The sequence below is a fragment of the Labrus bergylta genome, chromosome 16 (genome assembly GCF_963930695.1).
Source record: "Labrus bergylta chromosome 16, fLabBer1.1, whole genome shotgun sequence".
Classification (NCBI taxonomy): Eukaryota; Metazoa; Chordata; class Actinopteri; order Labriformes; family Labridae; genus Labrus; species Labrus bergylta.
In genome coordinates this window covers 26,211,874-26,234,479 of record NC_089210.1, presented here as the reverse complement: position 1 = coordinate 26,234,479, position 22,606 = coordinate 26,211,874, and the positions used below count along the sequence as shown (strand labels likewise).

The 22,606-nt window shown below is 39.2% G+C and overlaps 1 protein-coding gene and 1 long non-coding RNA gene across 3 annotated transcripts; one reads left to right on the top strand and one right to left on the bottom strand.

The window, feature by feature from the left end:
* The first annotated feature begins 475 nt into the window (after positions 1-475).
* On the top strand, positions 476-3,946 carry LOC136183124 (uncharacterized). Its single transcript, XR_010668943.1, has 2 exons — positions 476-1,872; positions 2,885-3,946. It is a non-coding gene; the product is annotated as an uncharacterized lncRNA (long non-coding RNA).
* Positions 3,947-8,929: 4,983 nt separating this feature from the next.
* Positions 8,930-21,836, bottom strand: LOC109991837 (primary amine oxidase, liver isozyme). Of its 2 annotated transcripts, none has more exons than XM_020644244.3 (6): positions 20,210-21,836; positions 19,105-19,223; positions 16,071-16,237; positions 15,214-15,346; positions 14,786-15,094; positions 8,930-10,094 (listed from the first exon to the last, which is right to left on the bottom strand). In XM_020644244.3, exons 1-5 carry the CDS (start codon positions 21,780-21,782, stop codon positions 14,810-14,812), a joined length of 2,277 nt encoding a protein of 758 aa, XP_020499900.1. In that variant the 5' UTR covers positions 21,783-21,836; the 3' UTR covers positions 8,930-10,094; positions 14,786-14,809. The 2 variants fall into 2 exon arrangements, with proteins under 2 accessions (XP_020499900.1, XP_065820753.1); XM_065964681.1 differs by lacking the exon at positions 8,930-10,094 and adding an exon at positions 10,115-12,304.
* Positions 21,837-22,606: the final 770 nt, after the last annotated feature.

Below are 22,606 nucleotides of genomic sequence, written 5' to 3'. Positions count from 1 at the left end.
GTTTTTTAATGCTTCAATACCTTGCTCAGTCTTGATAGTACCAGATTATCAAGTGTGGTAATGATTTAGCTTGAGCTAAATTATTGTTCATTCCATGGTGTGTAATCGTGATGTTCCTAAAGACACAAGGAGCAAACCAAAGCACAAAATACACAAGGCAGTCCCAGAGATTTTTCAAAGCAGATAAGCAGCCAGAGCAAGTTGGGGTTAAATGTCATGCCCAAGGACACATCGGACATGTTGCTACAGGAGCTGGGGCTTGAACCCCCGTACCTTCCGGTTAGAAGACGACCAAATCTACCAACTGAGCCACAGCCGGCCCATCATCATCCATTGATATATGCTAGAATATTGTAGTGAATGTAATATTTAAGTACAAAGGCATAATGATGGCTGAACTGTGATAAGGCGCTGTTGTGGAATCTGTCAAGGACTAGTTTGTGACCAGCAGCAAATGCATCATAATCTCTCTCTGGAAGGATGGAAGGATACTCTCTTCTGATCATCTGCATTGACACATTGGATAAGGTGAACTTTATCTGCCTTTTTGTCATGCTTGTAGATTCCAGTGTCCTTTTTTACTGCGCTATTAAACAACACTGTCTCCACCTGCTGTTGGAAACCAGTCAATGCGATAGACCTCACCTTTAAACCCAAACAACAACTGAAGCGTGCTATAAATGCAGAAATTATGATAGGACTCTGTAGAATTGTCGCTATGTGCAGCCAACAAAAACGTTATATTTTGTCATTTACCTGACATTGATATATAGATTTATGCAGCTTGATGTATTTGGCTCTAGTTTAGTTTTCTCACACTTCGGTTACACTTTCAATTAAGGTCTCAATATTCCCCATTAACTAGTTGCTTATTAGCAAGCTTATAAGTAGTATACTGGCTGCTTATTAGTCATTATAAAGCACTTAATAGGACCTTATTCTACGTGACCATGGTCTATAGGGAATATGCCATTAAATGAAGGTCCAGCATACGTTCAGTCAGGAAAACTGTGTTTGCCTTCACGGTTGGGTCTGTCTCTCATTCATCCCTCTCAAGCAAGCTCACTCCCATTTCCGCTGTCATTTTCTGGGGCTGTCATTGGGTAATCAGCTGTCTCATCAGCGGTATTCATCTGACAAATGACATTCCACCTCTTCTCATTGTCAGCCATATCGTCGCTCTGCTCCCCTTTTAAATAGGATTCTTTCTCTGCCTTATTCCTTCATGCTGATGTATCTTGCAATGCTCTACCAACTGACCCCTCACCTAAATGAAGCATTTAACATCAGTGAAGTATGGGTGTACAGGTTACAGGGGGAAAATAAGTAAGGACCCCCATTGTTGTTTTTTCCAGGCCCTGTCAGGACCAAGGGGCAACTTCCAGTCTCGAAAAATGAAGCCTATGCGGAAGTACAAAAAACTGCAGTTCCTCGAGGTTCCGCTTGAGGCTGGCTGCAGAAGCGCCGGAAGTGCCATAAGCCCACAGCCAAAAAAGCCCGTTTTTACCACAGGAATCAACATGTTTACAGCCTGGTTCAAAAAACGAGATATATCTGAGAAGTTGACGGCCCCTTCTCCTCACACTGTGGGGGGGGGGGGGGGGGGGGGATTTTTTTATAACTCATCGGATTTTATTTTATCACGTAAAACGGCTATGCCCATATAAGGGTTGTGGCAGATTTGATTGACAGCTCTGCGCACTGCATCTGTCTTTCAGGTCAGCAGGTCAGGAGGCTAACAGCTTGATCCGTCTGATTTCTCCTCTTTTTTTACTTCGTTTGGAGAGTTTGTTTAACACATATCTGACAACATACATGGCTTGCTGTGCAGTTAACAGACCATCGAAGAAGTTGATGCTTCAGTTTTCTTCGGTAAGTGATATAGTAGTGTTATATTTACTGCTTACTCGTGTCGGTATTTATATTTACGGAACTAGCTTGTTTAGCGTTAGCTTGTAACCAGTAGGCTAACTGTGTAGCTCATTATTTACAATGGTTTAGAAATGTTGGTTGTTAAGATGTTGTTGTTGAAAATAATGAGTTTCTGTGATGTTAGAAGCTAAAGGTTCAGCTCGGTGGTTAACCAGACTGTAAATATGGTTATCTGACGTTATGATGAATGTAATACTCCACGTAAATGTGGACATTAAAAAACAAACTTTGTGTAGTAATTATCCGTCAGTAACATAAACTGAACTCAACTGAACCTAATGTGCTGTGTAGGTTATAAAGGATGACATTAACGTTACATGGTTGATGTAGTGTCTTAAGATTTGTGCAAACTGTTACCAAATTACGAGTTCAGGTAAATTTAATATGGTTATTAATATAGTTCTTAATCATTACAGATGCTCTTACACAGAATATAGCAGTAGAAATATAAAATATAAATAACATATGAAATGAAAATAAGATATAAAGCACATAGATATAAAGTATAAGAAATAGTTTGAAGAATACAGCCATGTACTGAGCTCATGTTAATAACAGATGAGCTACTGTATGTTCTGTACTAAAGCACAGAGAGTTGGGACCTGTTAATGATTTAAATAATTCAGGTTATATTTGTTTCATGTTAAGATGAAGTACTATCCACAATAAATTGCTTAATTTTTCCTCACACAAAATCTGAGGTAATTTGATGTAGAATTCTGCAAGTGAGTGAGAGAGCTGAAAATAGCATGATTACAATAAGGTTTATCTTCTTAACTTTAAATAGATGTTGATTACCTGAATACTGTACCTTTGTTGTCTGGGTAGTACACTGTTTATAAATGTGCTCTTACACACAGATGAATACAGAAAATGATGATACATATATGAGAACAAACAAATTGATTTAATGAATAACTGCTATTTTCTCTCTTTCTTTGTCATCCTGAAGACCCCTCACTAAAAGTCCATGTTCTCCTGGATCCATGTCACATGCTCGAGCTTCTTCAGAATGACTTTTCAACAGTTGAAGTTCTGGTGAGAGAAGATGGCCAGCAGTACATGAAGGAGCTCCACAAGCCTCAGTAGGAGGAGGAGGGTTTGCACCTTGAAAGACTGTATTCATGCTTCAGCTGTTCAAATAAAAATAGATCTCCTCCAAACAACTTGCAATCAAACTATTTTCTTCCCATTTTAAAACCCTTTGTCCAGTTTAGATTGGAGAAATTGATATTATGTGATTAATCTGGGAAGACTACATTTCTAAATCTTGATAAAAATTCTTGATAGAAAACAAACAAATAGGTGTGATTAGCTCATGTCTCGATGGACACACACTGTACGGGGGGGTGAATGTTTTGATGACTCATCAGTTTTGATTTGATGAAGAATAAGAGTTATTCACAATAAGGCGTGTAGCTGACCAGCTTCACAGGCGGGCGCGGTGTAACGGTTTGTCAAGAGGCTTAAAACACGCCTCAGCTCCAGCTCTCAGCCTGTGGGTGACATCACTCAGGCCATCCGGGGGAGACCTCCCTCACAGCGAGCTGTTGAAGAGAAGCAACTGAAGTCCACCCCAGAAGAACCAACAAATACAGATGTTGTTGAGGCTCAGGTTTCTTCCTCTGTCTCTGCAGCTCTCTGGGCACCTCGACGGACAAGTCACCAATAATCCACACTGTGTCTATAGGAGAAATACAAAGGTGTTCAATTAATGCCTCAGACAACACAAAATGTACAGTTAACTACATGTGACAGCTCAGGGTGTTTTTTTGTTATGAGCCACATCTGCAGGAATAATATTGAACAAGGTAGCTGCAACTCATCATAATAGATGCCAGTCTTAAACACTATTTTTTCTAATACTTAGTTTTTGGTGTGAAGCTCACACTGTCCACAGACTCCATGACTTCACAGGGTTCTATAGAAAACAAATGTCTTATATTAAATATTTATTTTTCAATTGTCATGTTCACCCACATCGCTGTTGACATCAATAAATATAAGACACAGACATTCCTCTTTTTGTCAGAACGGTAACATGAACTGTATGCTTTGTAATATTGATTTCTTCTGGATGTCTCATATTTATTTACAGTATGCATAAAACTTTGCTAATGTATTTCTCTGCTAACACTGACAAAGTCTAACTGCTCTGACAAATAACTAATAACCATAATTGTATATTTAACAAAGTATAGTTTTCTAAGACTTTAATTAAATATTTGTGTTGAATATAATTAGTTTTAACTGTGTTGTAGAAAAGTTAAATGTTAACTTACTGTTTACAGAGTTTTCTCAGGACGAGCAGGAATAGGGGATGATAGCAGCCTAGCTGTTAGCTATGTTGTCAAGTGGACTGCTAACGTCGAGCTGAATGGGCGGAGTTAAGTCCCGCCGGTCCCGCCTTACTGCTGTTGCTAGGTTGATCCAAAGTTAGGTTGAGACTGCAAATCCAATATGGATGCGGCCCTCGAGTGGACTCATTTGCTGCCTATATAACAGACGGGATGAGGAAGTCAGCCATAATTGGCTTTGAGCCCACCATGCTCTAGCCCAGTTGGGAATCTTTTTAATCTTCCTTTTTTAGATAAGGCATGCAGAAATAATTTTTTCTAACATACCCTGACATGATACTCAAAAAGGGGACATGAAACAGGGTCTAGCATGTATTAAACACAGTTACACAGTTTATTACACTGTGCCCAAAGAAAAACTGTTCACATTGTCAACAAATACGTGCGCACAGTGGCCCTCACTTATCAATCTGGTGTAGAAACCAGCGCAGATTTGGGTGTCGAAATCATCGTACAACAGGGTCCACGTGGGACCTATGAAATGTGCGTATCTGGCTGATCGCAGCATACGCAAGACCGGGTGTTGATAAGTGTGGCGGCTGGAAACCATCGTCATTTAAATACCACGCCCCTATATATTCACGGCTCAGCTGTCCTCGCCTCCAGAGTTTACGGCATGGAGATAATTAATACGGCAAAGAAGAGAAACAAGATATGACCTGAGTGACACCATAACAGAGAAAAGTAAAGAGGAATAGCATTATGTTGTCTGGCAGCCTGAAATGTAGGATTAAAGAGCTTCAAAAGAAATGCGCCTGCATGAAATCTCAACAGTGTTATTTTTAATTATTAATATTTTTTTAATATTCCTGTGCGCTGAACGTTTAACATGTATTTACTGAAAGCAGCCTCTCTAATCTTAATTTTTAAAGTAAATCATTAATTAATCAAATGAAACACACAACTTAATAAATCACCTGACAGCTCGCACTGCTCCACATTACCGTATTTTCCGCACTATAAGGCGCACCGGATTATAAGGCGCACCTTCAATGAATGGCCTATTTTAGAACTGTTTTCATATATAGGGCGCACCGGATTATAAGGCGCATAGAATAGAACGTGTTTACAACTGAACAAGGCTGGGAGATATTGTGAATATATAAATATAAATACGTATAAAACGTAACGTATAAAACTACAAAAACAAAAGTACATAAGACGATTTCCCCAAATAATAAATTATTTCTTTGACGTTTCTCTTAACTGTCAAAACGTAGTTTTATACGTAGTGCATTCACAATAACTCAACGTTGTTCAAACGTTAATGTGCATATTCACAATATCTCCCAGCCTTGTTCAGTTGTAAACACGTAAAAGAAACACAGTCTGATACCACTAATTCAAACGTTAGTGCAGGGGTGCCCAAACAGTCGATCGCGATCGACAGGTAGATCGCTGACTGATTCTCAGTCAATCGCGAGATGTTTTGTCAATATAAAATACAATTGTAAAATAGAAAAGTGATTTCAATTTCATCTCATTGCACTGTTTCCCACACACGATACCTGTGTTGGGAGCCCAAGTATACTTCCGACCTGTGTGTATTTAATTTTTCATTTATTCATGAAATTGCTGCGTGCATGAGAGAGCGAGCGGGGGAGCGAGCGAGAGAGAGAGCGCGCGCAAGAGAGAGTGCAGGCATGCGCAAGGACGTGCAGGTAAACCGGGGTCGGGGGGGGGGGGGGGGTAAATGTTTTACCAAAAAGTCATATATAGAAACTATGCTACGAGTATTAAGCGCATTTGATGAAGCTGCAGCTACTTTTCTCTGCTCCTCTCTGCTGTCATGACTGTGAGCATCGCGGGGCACGAGACACACCAACAAACAGCGCAAACGCGCACGCACACGCACACACACACACACACACACACACACACTTGCACTGGAGCGCCAGCCACCACGCGAACCTTTTTACTTTTTAAAAGTACACAGTTGATCCGTGATCCGTACGGACCGAGGTGGGAACACACGTGACCCGGTCAAACAGTCGGTTGGACTTTACTCCGTTCACTCTCACCGTGTCTGCAGCTAATTTAACAAAAGCAAAATCATCTCACAGCAGCCTGCTGTAGTCTGTAGTCTGCATTATTTTTTACAGAACTCTCATTTATTATTTTCTGTTTGTTGTGTGAGTATTAAATGCGTTTGTAGGCTGTTGGTAAAGGCTATGGCTCACTATGTGGACTGGTAGATCTCGGCAGACTGGTAACTTTAAAAGTAGATCTTGGTTCAAAAAAGGTTGGGCACCCCTGCGTTACTGCATAACTCAACATTGTTCAGTTACGTATAACACGTAAAGCTCACTTTTTCAGTTCATTCCCCGTCCACGAATCCCTCGAATTCTTCTTCTTCAGTGTCCGAATTGAACAGTTGGGCGAGTACGGCATCCAACATGCCCGGCTCCCTCTCGTCATTATCCGAGTCAGTGTCGCTGAGCGCCGTGTACAACCAGTATGGATCAACCAATTAACCAATTGATCCATATATAAGGCGCTCCGGATTATAAGGCGCACTGTCGTGGAGCGTAATATAAAATACATTTGAGATATCTTATCTAACAGTAAATCTGTGAACCTCTATCTATCCATCTTAACAAGCACTGTTATAGTATGATCTAATTATTCTCCAACACAGACAGATTCGCTGCACCGCAAGTCCACACTGAGTTGAAAATGTGTGTAAACGAACTGAGACCTGCCGTGGGATTTGAGCGTACCCTCCGCTCACGTCCAAATTGATAAGTGCCGAACTTTGAGTGGAAATGACCGTACGCCCATTTTTCTGCCGTACGTACGTTTGATAAGTGAGGGCCAGTATGTGCAAACGGCTCGTTATGAGCACTCTTTGATATTTACTTGTTACACTTCTTGTTAGCAAATGGTTGCTTATATACAGTAGAAAACATTTTGAATACATTTTGAATTCTGGTTAAAAAGCGATGTGAAGCTAACTTTTTCAACCTACACTCTTAGAAATTCCCCCTGTTAAAAAACCGTAAACAACTGGCAGTAGGGTTGCCAGGAAGTTACTGTAAAATTAACAGTATATTGCTGTTGCTGAAATTTACAGTTTTCTACCGTTTTTGAAAATACAGCAAAAAGCTGTGATTTTAAACCTTAACAGGAAAATACTGTTGAAAGAATTAACTGTTTAATACTGTTTTTTTTTTTGCAGATTTTTACTGTTAATTGTAAATACTACACCTAGCTATAGATTAATTTCCTTCAACCAAAATGGACACAATATATTTATTGTCTAAACCTAGTGATTTGATAAATGATTCCTTGCATGTCAGGTTATAAAACACCATGTTTTAAAATAATAAATAAACAGTGCCTTTAAAATTGCAACTTAAAATGTTAAGACAAATGATAAAAATTCAAACTGTCATCTCAAATCACATCTGTCTTTATTGAAACTGTAACAAAAGCAAAGAAGATACACTTTAAGAACATGAAGGTTAAATAGGCAAAAAATCTAGCAAAAATATTTACATTAAGACATTTAGCAAAGGCCATTTCCAATGTATAGTACATAAAAGAGTTTTGGTGGATACATTTTAAACAGAGAAGTGAAAAGAAATCTGTTATAGTTTCATATAACAGAATAAACAACCTGTCCTCTGAGGGAAATTGGGTCCCTGGACCTGCACCTCCCTCTGATTTCTCCTTCCAGACTGAAACTGCCACAAGGATTCTGTAAAGGGAAAAAACAACATTAGAACAAAAGCAGCTCCTGCTGAACAGTGAACATTATCATATGGACAATCCTTTCTGAATATTCTCCATATACAAAGAAGTAAAGTAAAAGTATGAAGTAAAACTAGTATGAATAAAAATAAGTCCTGGAATTACTTTAAGTACATGAATTCAGGTTCTATGGCAGAAGCTTTATGTGTTAAAACAGTAAAAAACAAAAAACATGCTCCAGGTCCATTCTGACAGTCTCACTAAAGTTTCCTTTTAAACATTTTCAAATACTGTATATTATACTATTTATACTATGGCCATATTGCCTAGTAGGCCCAGCTAATCATCATTTCTAATTCAATATTTCATCAATAGTCAGTGTCAGTTTCAGTTGAAGCTGAAACAAAGAAATTTTAGCTTGTTGATGTTAGCTAACCTTACCATTCTAGTACAACCAGGCAAGCAAGTCAAGTTCATTATAGCCCACTTAGTTAACCACATTACAATATAATGTTTTGTTTTGTTCCCTTTTAGCAACTGTCAAGATCTGTATTTCAAGCTAATGTTGGCTGGCATAGAATTAACTCACTGCATGTGTGTCTGCCTGCAGTGTTTCTGTGTAATTTCCAAATCTAGTTAACATTAATCCCACAAATGACTTCAAATTTAGTAAGTGATGGTTTTTGCCAATTCTAACTAGCAAAGCAATAAGGCACTCACCTCTTGATTGTCAGGATGGAGATGGATGACAATCGGGCAAAGCCAACTCCACTGTCCTTTCAACCATGTGGTCTCAACTTCTTTTTCCCAAAATGCATTGCAAAAACTACGGTAAATTACTGTTTTGTTTCCTTCAAGCGATAATACAGTAAAATATTGTTATAAACCGTTATAATACAGTAATATTTCAACCTCTTGTCAAGCAATATTGCACAAAGAAATAAACATTAAAGTAATTTCATCTTTATTGGTTGTAGTAAAATTAAATTTGAATAAGGTGAACTAAGTGAGAGATATTTTGAAGTGTGAAAATCATGTTCAAATGGCGGAAATAATGTTCCTACTGGTTGCAAATTGCTGTTAAAAATAAGTGCCATCATCATCATTGCTGGTGAGTGCACAACTACTCTGTTAGATTTGAGCCAACACTGCACAATCAGAATTCAGTCTTACTCAACTACATAGCTTACAAAGTGTATTACATGGAAAGGTACTGACATAAGTAGCCAAATTAAACTGAAAAAAGCTTTTTGACTAACAGAGCAGGCGGTATAGTATGGTATAGAATTAGATGCTGGGCCTTTATTTGGATACTTAGAATCCATGAAGTACACCAAGTATGCTACATGTATGTAACTGAGTATGGCTGAATTGGTATTGGTATATGACCTGAGGTGAGGATTATTTCAATGAACTATACAAACACAGGGACTGAACCACAATATACAGTAACTTTGACACCTTAAAGAAGTACAATTGAAATCATATAGTACAACTCAGATTGAAGTCGCCCTAATGCACTAATATTTTCCACCACGGCTGAAATATCATCAACAGGGCTTTTCCAAACTGCCCAAGGTGCAAAGAGTGACTTTTACTTTGAGATCATTTTAAGAAATTGAATGTAAATGTTATCCAAATCTATTGGTTTTTATGTTTTTATTACCTTTAACACTTCATAATGAAAGGTACTCTTGACATAAGCTAGCCTTGTCTTATTACAGTAAGCACATGGACATAATTTAAGACATATTGACCTCTGTTGAGTTACCAGTCTTACATTTGTGCATATAATTGGATAATTTTAAATGGTAAGTAAAGACCTGTGGTCATTGTGTAAGGGGGGCGGAAGTTCTATGAAACCCCCCTTTGAGTTAATCCAGTCCGGGTTTCTCTTCTCTTCTCTTCTATCAGATTTCAAAACCTTGGTTGACAAAGCTAATGTATCACAGTAAACAGTCTTCTTTCATGTTATTGTTGAGTTGCAAGAAGTAGGCAGAGATTGTTTTGAATTATCTCCTTCCTGTTGCTTTGGAGGGACACTGCATGGCTCATATTGGCTGGCTCATATTGAAGAGGTGAACATAAAACTGTCCCTTCAGGAAATCCAACCTGGAAGATAAATAAGAGGAAGAATTAACAAGTTTGAAAAGTTTTCCTTTATAAAAATGTGCTGTCTGACAAGTCTCAAAGGTAACAGCAATGCTAAACAGAATTAAAAAAGGAGATTTTAAAATAAAAAATGACTGTTGCTATGACACTAATAGCGACAACAATAAAGTCTATGTATCTTCAAATGGTGAATGATATGATATGTTGTGTTTCCAGTCTATATACACGTTTGCTTTATTTTGTCTGTAATAACCATAGACTGTAAATATTACTGGACGAACCCTGACCCGTCTGTTACATAGGCAGAAAATGAGTCCAATCGACGGCCGCATCCATATTGGATTTGCAGTTTCAACCTAACTTCGGATCAACCTAACAACAGCAGTAAGGCGGGACCGGCGGGACTTAACTCCGCCCATTCAGCTCGACGTTAGCAGTCCACTTGACAGCATAGCTAACAGCTAGGCTGCTATCATCCCCTATTCCTGCTCGTCCTGAGAAAACTCAGAAAAGTTAACATTTAACTTTTCTACAACACAGTTAAAACGAATTATATTCAACCCAAATATTTAATTAAAGTCTTAAAACTACACTTTGTTAAATATAGAATCATGGTTATTAGTTATTTGTCAGAGCAGTTAGACTTTGTCAGTGTTAGCAGAGAAATACATTAACAAAGTTTTATCCATAAACTGTAAATAAATATGAGACATCCAGAAGAAATCAACATTACAAAGCATACAGTTCATGTTACTGTTCTGACAAAAAGAGGAATGTCTGTGTCTTATATTTACTGATGTCAACAGCGATGAGGTGAACATGACAATTGAAAAATAATTATTTAGTATTTATTATAAGACATTTGTTTTCTATTGAACCCCGTGAAGTCATGGAGTCTGTGGACAGTGTCAGCTTCACACCAAAAACTAAGTATTAGAAAAAATAGTGTTTAAGACTGGCATCTATTATGATGAGTTGCAGCTACCTTGTTCAATATTATTCCTGCAGATGTGGCTCATAACAAAAAATCACCCTGAGCTGTCACATGTAGTTAACTGTACATTTTGTCTTGTCTGAGGCATTAATTGAACACCTTTGTATTTCTCCTATAGACACAGTGTGGATTATTGGTGACTTGTCCGTCGAGGTGCCCAGAGAGCTACAGAGACAGAGGAAGAAACCTGAGCCTCAACAACATCTGCATTTGTTGGTTCTTCTGAGGTGGACTTCAGTTGCTTCTCTTCAACAGCTCGCTGTGAGGGAGGTCTCCCCCGGATGGCCTGAGTGATGTCACCCACAGGCTGAGAGCTGGAGCTGAGGCGTGTTTTAAGCCTCTTGACAAACCGTTACACCGCACCCACCTGTCAAGCTTGTCAGCTACACGCCTTATTGTGAATAACTCTTATCCTTCATCAAATCAAAACTGATGAGTCATCAAAACATTCACCCCCCCGTACAGTGTGTGTCCATCGAGACATGAGCTAATCACACCTATTTGTTTGTTTTGTACCAAGCTGTAAACATGTTCATCTCTGCTGTAAAAACAGATTTTTTTTAATGTTGTTTTCCAGATTAAATAAATATTTCTATATAAATGCACTCCTTTATGTCTACTTATGAGTATACATTTCAGATTTGAAATGACAAGACTAAAATGTGCATTAATGCTCAACTCAATAGCTAAGGGAAGGAAGTCTACTTTTACACAACTTCTTATTCTTTCGACATTTTTTTTTACCAAATACTAATGTAGTTCATTTCTGAAAGTGGGATGGAACAGAGTCATTGCAAAAATATGCCCTTAAACACAGCCCCATTCTTAAATCAAGATACATGGAGAGTAAATAAGATCAATAACTTGTGAATAAAAACACAGTTAAAAATGATTAAGAAATGTAGTCTTCTCAGATCAATATCACATAATATCAACTTCTCCCATCTAAACTGGACAAAGGGTTTTAAAATGGGAAGAAAATGGTTTGATTGCAAGTTGTTTGGAGGAGATCTATTTTTATTTGAACAGCATGAATAAAGTCTTTCAAGTTGCAAACCCTCCTCCTTCTCCTGAAGCTTGTGGAGCTCGTTGATGTGCTGCCGTCTTATCTGCTGGCCATCTTCTCTCAGCAAAACTTTGACTGTTGAAAAGTCATTCTGAAGAAGCTTGAGCATGTGACATGGATCCAGGAGAACATGGACTTTTAGTGAGAGGTCTTCAGGATGGCAAAGAAAGAGAGAAAATATCAGTTATTCATTAAATCATTTTTTTTGTTCTCATCTATTTTTCTGTATTCATCTGTGTGTAAGAGTACATTTATAAATTCAACAGTTTACTACCCAGACAACAAAGGTACAGTATTCAGGTAATCAACATCTATTCAAAGTTAAGAAGATAAACCTTATTGTAATCATGCTATTTTCAGCTCTCTCACTCACTAACACAATGATATTCCACATCAAATTGTCTCAGATTTTGTGAGGAAAAATTAAGCAGTTTATTGTGGATAGTACTTCATCTTAACATGAAACAAATATAACCTGAATTATTTAAATCAGTAACAGGTCCCAACTCTCTGTGCTTTAGTACAGAACATACAGTAGCTCATTTATTATTAACATGAGCTCAGTACATGGCTGTATTCTTCAAACCATTTCTCATACTTTATATCTATGTGCTTTATATCTTATTTTCATTTCATATGTTATTTATATTTTATATTTCTACAGCTATATTCTGTGTATGAGTTCAGTGAAAATTAATATGGTTATTAATATAGTTCTTAATGGTTACAGATGCTCTTACAAAGTGCATTTTTTTAAAAATTTGTTAACAGTTTGCTCAAATCTTAAGACACTACATCAACCATGTAACGTTAATGTCATCCTTTATAACCTACACAGCAGATTAGGTTGAGTTCAGTTTATGTTACTGACGGATAATTACTACACAAAGTTTGTTTTTTAATGTCCACATTTACGTGGAGTATAACATTCCTGATAACGTCAGATAACCATATTTACAGTCTGTGGTTAACCACCGAGATGAACCTTTAGCTTCTAACATCACACAAACTCATTTTCAACATCTTAACAACAAACATTTCTAAACCATTGACCGTAAATAATGAGCTACACAGTTAGTCGACTGGTTTACAAGCTAAACAAGCTAGGTCCGTAAATATAAATACCGACACACAAGTATACAGTAAATATAACACTACTATATCACTTACCGAAGAAAACTGAAGCATCAACTTGTTGGATGGTCTGTTAACCGCACAGCAAGCCATGTATGTTGTCAGATATGTGTTAAACAAACTCTCCAAACCCTCCTGACCTGCTGACCTGACAGACAGATGCAGCGCGCAGAGCTGTCAATCAAATCTGACACAACCAAATATGGGCATAGCCGTTTTCCTTAATAGAATAAAATCCGATGAGTTATAAAAAAAAATTCACCCCCCCACAGTGTGAGGAGAAGGGGCCGTCAACTTCTCAGATATATCTCGTTTTTTGAACCAGGCTGTAAACATGTTGATTCCTGTGGTAAAAACGGGCTTTTTTGGCTGTGGGCTTGTGGCACTTCCGGCGCTTCTGCAGCCAGCCTCAAGCGGAACCTCGAGGAACTGCAGTTTTTTGTACTTCCGCATAGGCTTCATTTTTCGAGACCGGAGGTTGCCCCTTGGTAATAACCTTTTTGAAACCCGTTTTCACTTGCAGACATTTTTTTGCAAAGACAAATACACCCATCTATCCATTATCTATACCGCTTTTTAGGGTTCGGGTCGAGATGCTGGATTCCCAGCTGTCATTGGGCAAGAAGCGGAGTACACACTTGACTGTTCACCAGTCAATCACAGGCAGGGCCGGCTCTTGGCATAGGCCATATAGGAGGTCGCCTTGAGCGCAACATGCATGAGGGGCATCTCTCAATCCATGTGAGACGACAAATCTCTTTCTCTTTAAATGGTGAAAGGTAAATGGACTTGAGCCTGTATATTTTTTCATTGCCGGTCACACCCACCCATTGACACTCTGGTTGCTATGTAAAGTGGACATTAGAAGTAACTCATCCCATTCACACACATTAATTCACCACTGACGAAGCAGCGGGAGCAACTTGGGGTTACTCGCTTGTTCAAGGACATATCGGAGATGAAGCTGCAGGAGTTGGGGATCGAGCCCCTGACCTTCCGGTTAAGAGTTGACAGTCTCTCCCAAGTGAGCCACAGCTGATCTTTAATCCTCATGATTATCCTATTGATATCCAGATTTTCCATGAATAACATTGGTTTTAATGGCAGTTTTACATTTCTAGGTTTTCTTTTGTACCTTCATGTATTCATATATCTTACTATGATTATTGCACTGTATTGTGTCCCTGCCTTTTTCCTATGTGTTCTGACAAATTGCCAAACTGTTGAAATAGCTTCAAGTGTTATTGCTAATGTAGGATGACTATATCCTGACTCCATGATGATTTTCCCCTCTCCCTCTTCAAAAGAAAGTTAATTTCCAATTAAATTTTTTTTGGAATGTCCTTTACTCGATGGACTCCATGTTGCAGTTTTGAAATAGATTGAGAAAATCAAGTGTTCTGTTCCAAACTGCACTATAAACTTTTTAATATCAACACACTCTTCTTGATAAGTGAATGAACACATTGCTGCGTTTCAGTGTTCTGCAGTTATTACCTTGCAACACTCAGTAGAGCAGACCTAATCCTCAAACTTCATGACTCCTTCGAAGCCATGGTAGGTGAAGGGTTCCAGAACAGGACTGCATGCCTCTTGAGCAAGGCACGCCATCCTGTTGTTTTCACAGCTGTCTTCAGTGCCTGGTTCAATGTACACCCCATCAGCAGAGTGGATGGAAGGATCCTCATCAAAGTAGTTGTGTGGCCGCAGAATGACCCCTCCCCCGTTGCCCACTGTGACTGTGTTGGGAATGTCCTCTGCATGGGGGATGTGGAGAAAACCGGTGGTCACCCAGGCAACCAGATCCTGCAAGCACATTTTAATACACATTATGTAAATCACATCAGCAAAGTGATTGGATGTCAAGCTTACAAACATGTTAGTATTATCTGATTATTCTACATGCAGATGAAACTTTTACACACCTCGTTTTCAATGTTTTCATTGTCTTCAATGTACTTGCTGAAGTCCACAGCTGGAGTCCACATGTTATTTTGACTGTACAAACTAGAGCTGGTCCGTTCTAAATCCTTGTGCTTGGTGATGGCAACCTTATATCTGGGGACAGACAGAAGAGTATATGGAGAGAAGTCAATGTGCAGAGCTGCACATGGCTCGACCTGCAGAGCCATGCCTGAATATCTTAGGCTTTGTTGTGTCTCGTAGGAAATGCAAACAGACAAGACAAGACACCAGACAAGAACACTGCAATTGATGAATGTACGACGCCCCAGCTCGTATAATTATTAGGTAAAAGTCAAGGTATAATGCAAACATTTCTGGAATTTACTATGACACTCCTATCAGTGTCCATAAATGGCTTACTAAAGCGTCATTACAGATAGATGATTTTTACAATTGATGAAAAGGCTTTAATTAAGTTATTTTTATGAGTTCCTTGTCCTGCATGAGAGTTGATGTTCCAAACGGCCATTCAAAACCCTGACCTCCCAAACCCTTATCACCCATGTCACTACATAAAGGCTACATCCTAACAGGGGCACTATCATTATTTATAGAATAACTGAATATATTCACAAATCGAACTAACATGTATATTACAACTTTTACATGCAATGCAATAAAGTGAGACTTTGTAGTTTGTGCAGAGTTTGCCCTCTACAGGTTGAAACCTATGACTGATCCTGAAGCAGGTGCCATATGTGGTGCCAGCTCTTATCTTCAAACCACTCATGAGACGTTGCCCATCCTCTCCTGCCCATCCCTATCTTTAGCACTGGTTCAAATTGATACTGCTCTGGACTACCTGAGACAGACTCACCTGGCCCAGGACATGGACTTCTCTTCTGCCTGGCTCTCTGGGAGGTGGTCCCCGGTGAAGCTGAACACCTGCAGCCTGTAGGAGCGATTGTGACCCCATCGATTGGTCTGGTTGCTGGCAATGTGGAGGTAGCGTGGAGTCTTGGTGTCATAACGCAGAGCAGCTTCCTGTTAAGTTATGTAAGAAGACATTTGTCAAACTTTTTTTTAAATGCATCTGAAATCACAATTAGTCACACAGTAATGCAGCATATATGTCAAAGTTCTTAATTTTGGTAAATAATGGTAAATGGACTTGAGCTTGTAGAGCTCTTTTACACCATATGTCACACCTACCAATCACACACTGATGGCAGAGGTATCAATGTGAAGTGGCCATCAGAAGTAACATATCCCATTCACACATTCATCAACACCAACGAAGCAGCAGGAGAAACTTGGAGTTAAGAGTCTTGCCCAAGGACACATCGGACATGTTGCTACAGGAACTGGGGATCTAACCCCCAACCCTTTTGGTTGAAAGACTATACTGACTGAGCGGCTGTGGCTGGGTAGAGTCGGTCAGTTGTTCCTTTTCAATCTTCTTCCTCAGAAGGAGCATGTTGGGGTCTGTGGTTGATTTGTTTAAGGTTCCACCTTACACCTTGACCACATCTTTTTTGTTGCCTTGGACTTTGCTAAGGAAGGCAAGGAGCTCCTGAGAAATTACAAACGCTCTCCTCAGCGTAACAGCTTACCGTTAAACTTACAGACATATTCTGTTAGAAATAGAAGCAAGTCCTTACCTATGATGCCACATAAACTGATATATCAGTGATTAATTAAGATATTTGGTTCATTTTTTAAGTTCATAAACATGGTTAGGTAATAATAAGTGGCACAGAGAAGGTATATGTAATCCCTGGCTTGAATAAATGCATAGAATAATTTTATTTTCATTGTAGTTCAAAGTGGTAAGGTTATGGGTATTTCAGTGTTTGACAGATATTTGCCTTGGGACAACCAGCTTGAATCAGGACAAAACCAAAGCTGTCTGAAACCAATAGAGAACTTCAGTAATTGTCTATTTTATTTGTGTTTAAAATAGGATGTTGGGACTAGCTTTCTGGCCTCCATCATTTTTACCATTCAAAAACAATCAGAAACATTTCACTCTGAACCAGTTGGGAACAGAACTTAGACATCAAAGTTAAACTGCAACCTTCCAGACTTATCGTATGCATAGTCTTATATTACAAGGCCACAATGTTAACATAGGAACTTGGATTTTTACTAAATCATTATAAATTAATAATTTGGCAACTTTGGAGAAAATGAACAGCCAGTAAACACTTGGCTTACATAGTATTATCAACTGAGCATGTCCGTTACACTTGCCCATTTACACATGCAGCATACACAGTGAGTGTTTTTGGCCATACCTAAGGTTGCCCATGACTTTATGGCATCCTGCACATTTACTATGATAATGCCTTGTATTATTATTTTTATCAGCATTTGTTATTGTTTCACAGTATTCACCAGGTCTCAGCTTTTCTGCTCTTAGTATGCATGTGCCCCAGTTCTCAGCCTTTGTTTACCTGTCACTGCCTGCCTAATATGCAGATTAACCCACATTTTGTATTGTCTGTATTAACCCTTTGGATAGGTTTGCCTATTTTGACTGCCTTATATGTTTTACATGTGCGTTCACATAATCAAGGTGAACCATAGACTGTAGAAAACATGGCGTTTTCTGAGTGATGTCACCCATTGGTTACTAAAGGGAGATTCTGATGTCCAATGATTGTGGTTGCCGTATTGAAAATGTTACCTAGTTGCAAAGAGCTGGAGCTGAGGCAGGCCTTCAGCCTCCAAACAGCTACAGTATAATCAGCCCTTCCCGTTTCATTATCATTACAGTTGCTTATTAGACTAATTAGAATGATCAGTCCATTATCATACTTACCTGTTACTGCTAAAACCACATATACTATAACCATTATGATTGACAGTGTAGCTATATAAATCCATCGTATTCCTTGTTGTTATTGCTCTGTTTGTGTCTGTCCTTCTCCTCTTTGCATCTCCCTCTATCCCACTTTCCAAGCCCAACACAGTTTCAGCAGATGGCTGTTCAACATGAGTTTGGTTTTGCTCAAGATGTCTGCCTCCTAAAAGAAAGTTTTTCCTTGCCACTGTAACTTTGTAAATTGTTGCTTAGTGCTGTGCTCATGGTGGATTAATATTGGGTCGTAGCCATACCTTGTAGGTATATGAGTAAGGTACTTTACCTGCTCTTATGATACTGTCTTGAGATAACAGATTGCTTGATTGCTTGATTGATTGATTGGTTGGTTGATTGATTGATTGGTTGGTTGGTTGATTGGCAATGCCCCTGCTTGCAGTCATATCAATCACAAACCACATATTATGCATAACTCTTATCCATATTTAAATCTTCACATATGAGTTATAAAAAACACACACACCCCATACAGTGAATGCCCATAAAGAGATTAACTATTCCGACCAAAATGTTTTTTTTACAAGGCTATAAAATGATTACTGCTCTTACATGGGCATTTAAACATGGGGTGTGTATGTGACTTCTAGGGCTTTGGCAGCCATCCTCAAGTGGACACTCAGGAACAAGAGTTTTTTTCACTTCTGCATGTTTGTGGGATCAAGTTAACTGTTAATCAAAGCTAGAACAATGCCTCCTGCTGTTGGAAATCAGTTAGTGACATAGTTTCCTGACCTTTACACAAGAAAAACTGAAAAGGCTGAGGTGAACCACAGAGCTGGGTAAAAGTGTCTCAGGGTTTGTCACTATGTACAGCCACTAAAAACCTTAAACTTCGTCATGTGAATCATTTCAGGCATTTGAATATGAATGCGTTCAGCAGGGATATTGTTGGCTCTTGTTCTCACATGACATTGCTGTTATCTAAGACAGTTTAAAACAATAGGGTCTGATAAACTGTACTTAAACAAGTGTACTACCTTAAAGTAATAAAGACATTGAATATTTGAAACGAGGAACAAAGGCTGACCTTTTCTGTTTTCAGTTGTTTCTCCACAAGCTGAGGGACCATAGCGTAGTGATCAGGCATCCATGGAAGAGACATGTTGACATATTCCATATCTTTGGTCTGGAAAACATTCTTAAGACCTGAGAAAAAACATATACAAATTGTTTTTGTTAAAACATGTTTTTTGTTGTAGTTTCATAAAACTCTTGTGGACTGGGCATTTGTATCTACTGTTTACATTTATTTCATTTTTAAACTATGAAGCCAGGCTTAACACTATTGTCTCTCCAACAGTCACTGTACCTAATGTTAATCAGCAACAAGGGCGCTGCTAGGGTTTTCTGACCCTTAATGAAAAATAAAAAATAATTTAATATTCTAAAAAAATAACCAATTTTCTAATATTTTAGGGGTCTGTCATTGGCTTTAATAGTGCTACTGTCTGTCCCCCAAATGGTGCCCCTAATCACCACCTCCAGTTTCTCTTGGCTCTGTGTGTTTCACAGTCATTGTGTCAGTGTTCCTGTTCTTTGGTTTGGACTGAAAGTCTGAGAATTAGATATTGCCTAAGCAAAGGCTTTGTTTTGTATTAAAAAAATATAAAAGACAGCACATGTCAAGTTCCAAGTTAAGGAGGACAAAACACTAACAGTTCACTATAAAGGAGGGAAAATTGTGTTTTGTCCTCCGTAACTTGGAACTTGACATGTGCTGCCTTTATATAGAACAGAATAGAATAGAATAGAATAGAATTACTTTATTGATCCCAAACTGGGAAATTGTGGCGTTACAGCAGCAGGTTATCCAAACACACAATATTAGCAAATAAACACAATATAATATTAAATACAAAATAAATAAGCCCTACAAATATAAAAACTAAGAATGATAATATACACATCCAGGATTTAACTAAGCAAAAATATAACTAATTTTAGAAAAATTTTGCCACTATTTATTCTCTTCAATTAATGGATCTTTAACTGATAATCACTTCCCGGTTTTGGCTAATTGTTTGGAGTGTTCTGTTGGTGTGTGAATACAATTTAAAGACTACTACTACCTAGACACACATCGCTCTCTGTCCTGCATAGAATATCAGATTAACATGCCATATGTCACTCACCCATCACATCCAGATCAACCTTGAAGTTTATGAAGTGAGTGTGAATGTTCCCAAGCACCTTATCCGCCACCTGGTGTCCATATTTCAGACTACCGTCCATCAGGTAAGAAGAAGAAATGTAGCCGGTGGCATGCACCTTGGCTTCCACTGATCCGCTCTGGTAGAAGATAAAATCCCACATGTAGTCATAGTTCCCTATTGCTGTGATTGTCCTGAACACCAAGGCGCTGTTAACCATCCCCCCGTAGTTGTTGTGGAAAAAGTCAGCGAAGTGCCTCCGTAAGGGCTGGCCCATATTGTGTTCAAAGACGCATATTGAATTACGGTATCTGACCGGGGCTGGGACATCGATGTAGCGGTATGTGTCGATGTAGGTGGCGTCGTAGGGGCAGTCCACACCACGGGTTAGTTCATGGGCAAAGCGCCCAATCCCGATGCTGGTGTCTAAAAACTTCGTCATCATCATCCCAGGAGTCACTGAACCGTACACAGACATGGCCTCTTGCACGCTCAGTTCGTAGACGATCCTCTCACCCCTGAAGCGCACATCAAAAACCCTCGCGCCTGTAAGTGAGCTCAGCCCAAAGGCAAAGCTCCAGTCTAGATACACAACGTGGTTGTTGCTGATGCTGTAGCGTTTACCATCCACGGTAAACAGCTGCGGACCGACCTGCTGATGCTTGTGCTTTGGTTTCAGTGACCCATAGTCAGCTGACTCCTTGTAAACGATTTTCTTTACAAACCCACCTTCATATTTCTGCTTTAGGTCTTCTACAGTGTCAAAGTATTGGCCGTTATAAAGCAGCCGCTCCACTTTCCAGTTGGAAGCGTTTACGCTCTCGTGGTTGACCTGTACCTCGAAGCCAGCCGGGTGGATGTACATGCCGCTCATATCTCTGAAGAAAGAAACCCAGGTCTTTCTGTCCCCGGATCGGACTCCACGAGGCATCTGCTCAAACGCATTCAACTGTTTGTCTGCCGCTACGTCAAAGCTTTCTTTCATGAGCTTCTTAAGTTTGGAGAAAACATGTTGCTCAAAAAAGTTGAAAAGCAATGCGTATTCTCCAATTGTGACGGTGCGTGCAGTGATAGGCAGCTCCATCTTGTACCTCTCTTTGGTGACATCATTTATGTATGTTGGGTTTGGAAGAGGTCCCACTACATACTCCTTAATGTAGCCTTGCGCACCATGAAAGACCACCACCGTCGCCTCTCTGGCCGGCTTGGCAGCTTTACCGTCCAAGAAAGCCAGCGCGTCCCCTTTCTTTGGCAAAGATAAGTCTATTAAAAACAAGAAGTTTTCCTCTGGTTTAGTGACCTGGCTGGTGGATATATCCAATTCTTTTTGCTTGAGCATGTACTGTTGGACCTGCAGGTACTCCTCCCGAGTGAGGTCAGCGAACACGACGCTGCGCTCGTCGTGCTTGACCCGCAGCGGATGGACACGCTGAGCGGAACATTTGGGCGCCCTGCTGGAGTGGATCCCGATCAGAACTATGTTGAGAATGATGGAGACCAGGACGAAGAGGATAAGCGCCCATTTCACAAGAGAGTTCATTCTCTGTTCTACCATTACGCACAGGCTTGTGGAAAGACAGGAGAGGACTGAGCTCTGGGAGAGAACAAACGATCACCCCTCAATCCATTCGTTACCACCCCCTTTATGTTATGACTCGAAAGTCCCAGCTCCACCCTCTCCATCTCTCTCTTAGTACACAGTTAAGTACGTTTATCAAGTCCATAAGCGACTGTTTTACGCACGCCATTAAACGTCTTACTCACGCAATTTAAACATACATGATAAAATTACAAGATTTTCTATTGTACTAAACACTTCAGCTAGACTTATTATCTGAAATCATGGCCCCTATTTTGCAGAGGTTATGCTGGGTCTAGTTGTGTGTTTGGGGTATTATACTTGTCTGATTTGTTGCACATAAAAACAGAAAAAATGTTAATTGCAAAATATTCACGTTTGAAAAAAAACATTTTTGAAGGAAAATACACTCAAAGTGGAAGATAAGCCACTGGCAACATTATATGCTCAGTTCCTTTCTGTTACTGAGCACAGCGCATGCTCAAATCATTTTTTTTTTGCAAAATAAAACAGGCCAAATTCTAGTGTTTGACTGTTTCTGTCATTTTGTTAAAATAAACCACAGAAGTGGACCCAATTGCAGATCTGACAAGATATATTCATTAACCAAACATCAAAAAAGGGGAAAGCCAAGGCTTACTCCCCTAAAAGTCCAAATATAAAACAATTTCAATGAAAATGCCAACTAAAAATCAAGCAAACAGGAGAGAAATCAACTCTGGAGCTACAAGGGAATCATTCATAAAACAAATGACTTATTAGTAAAACGGAGTATAATGGAGGATAAAAAAATAAAGTCC

Bases quoted from the DNA above. Each gene is read 5' to 3' on its own strand.
- LOC109991837 (XM_020644244.3), bottom strand. From the start codon at position 21,782: ATGGTAGAACAGAGAATGAACTCTCTTGTGAAATGGGCGCTTATCCTC. The intron at 19,224-20,209 runs GTGAGTGACATA...GTTTTTTCTCAG, and splicing joins GGTTGATCTGGATGTGATGG to GTCTTAAGAATGTTTTCCAG. The intron at 15,347-16,070 runs GTGAGTCTGTCT...GTCTGTCCCCAG, and splicing joins AAGTCCATGTCCTGGGCCAG to ATATAAGGTTGCCATCACCA.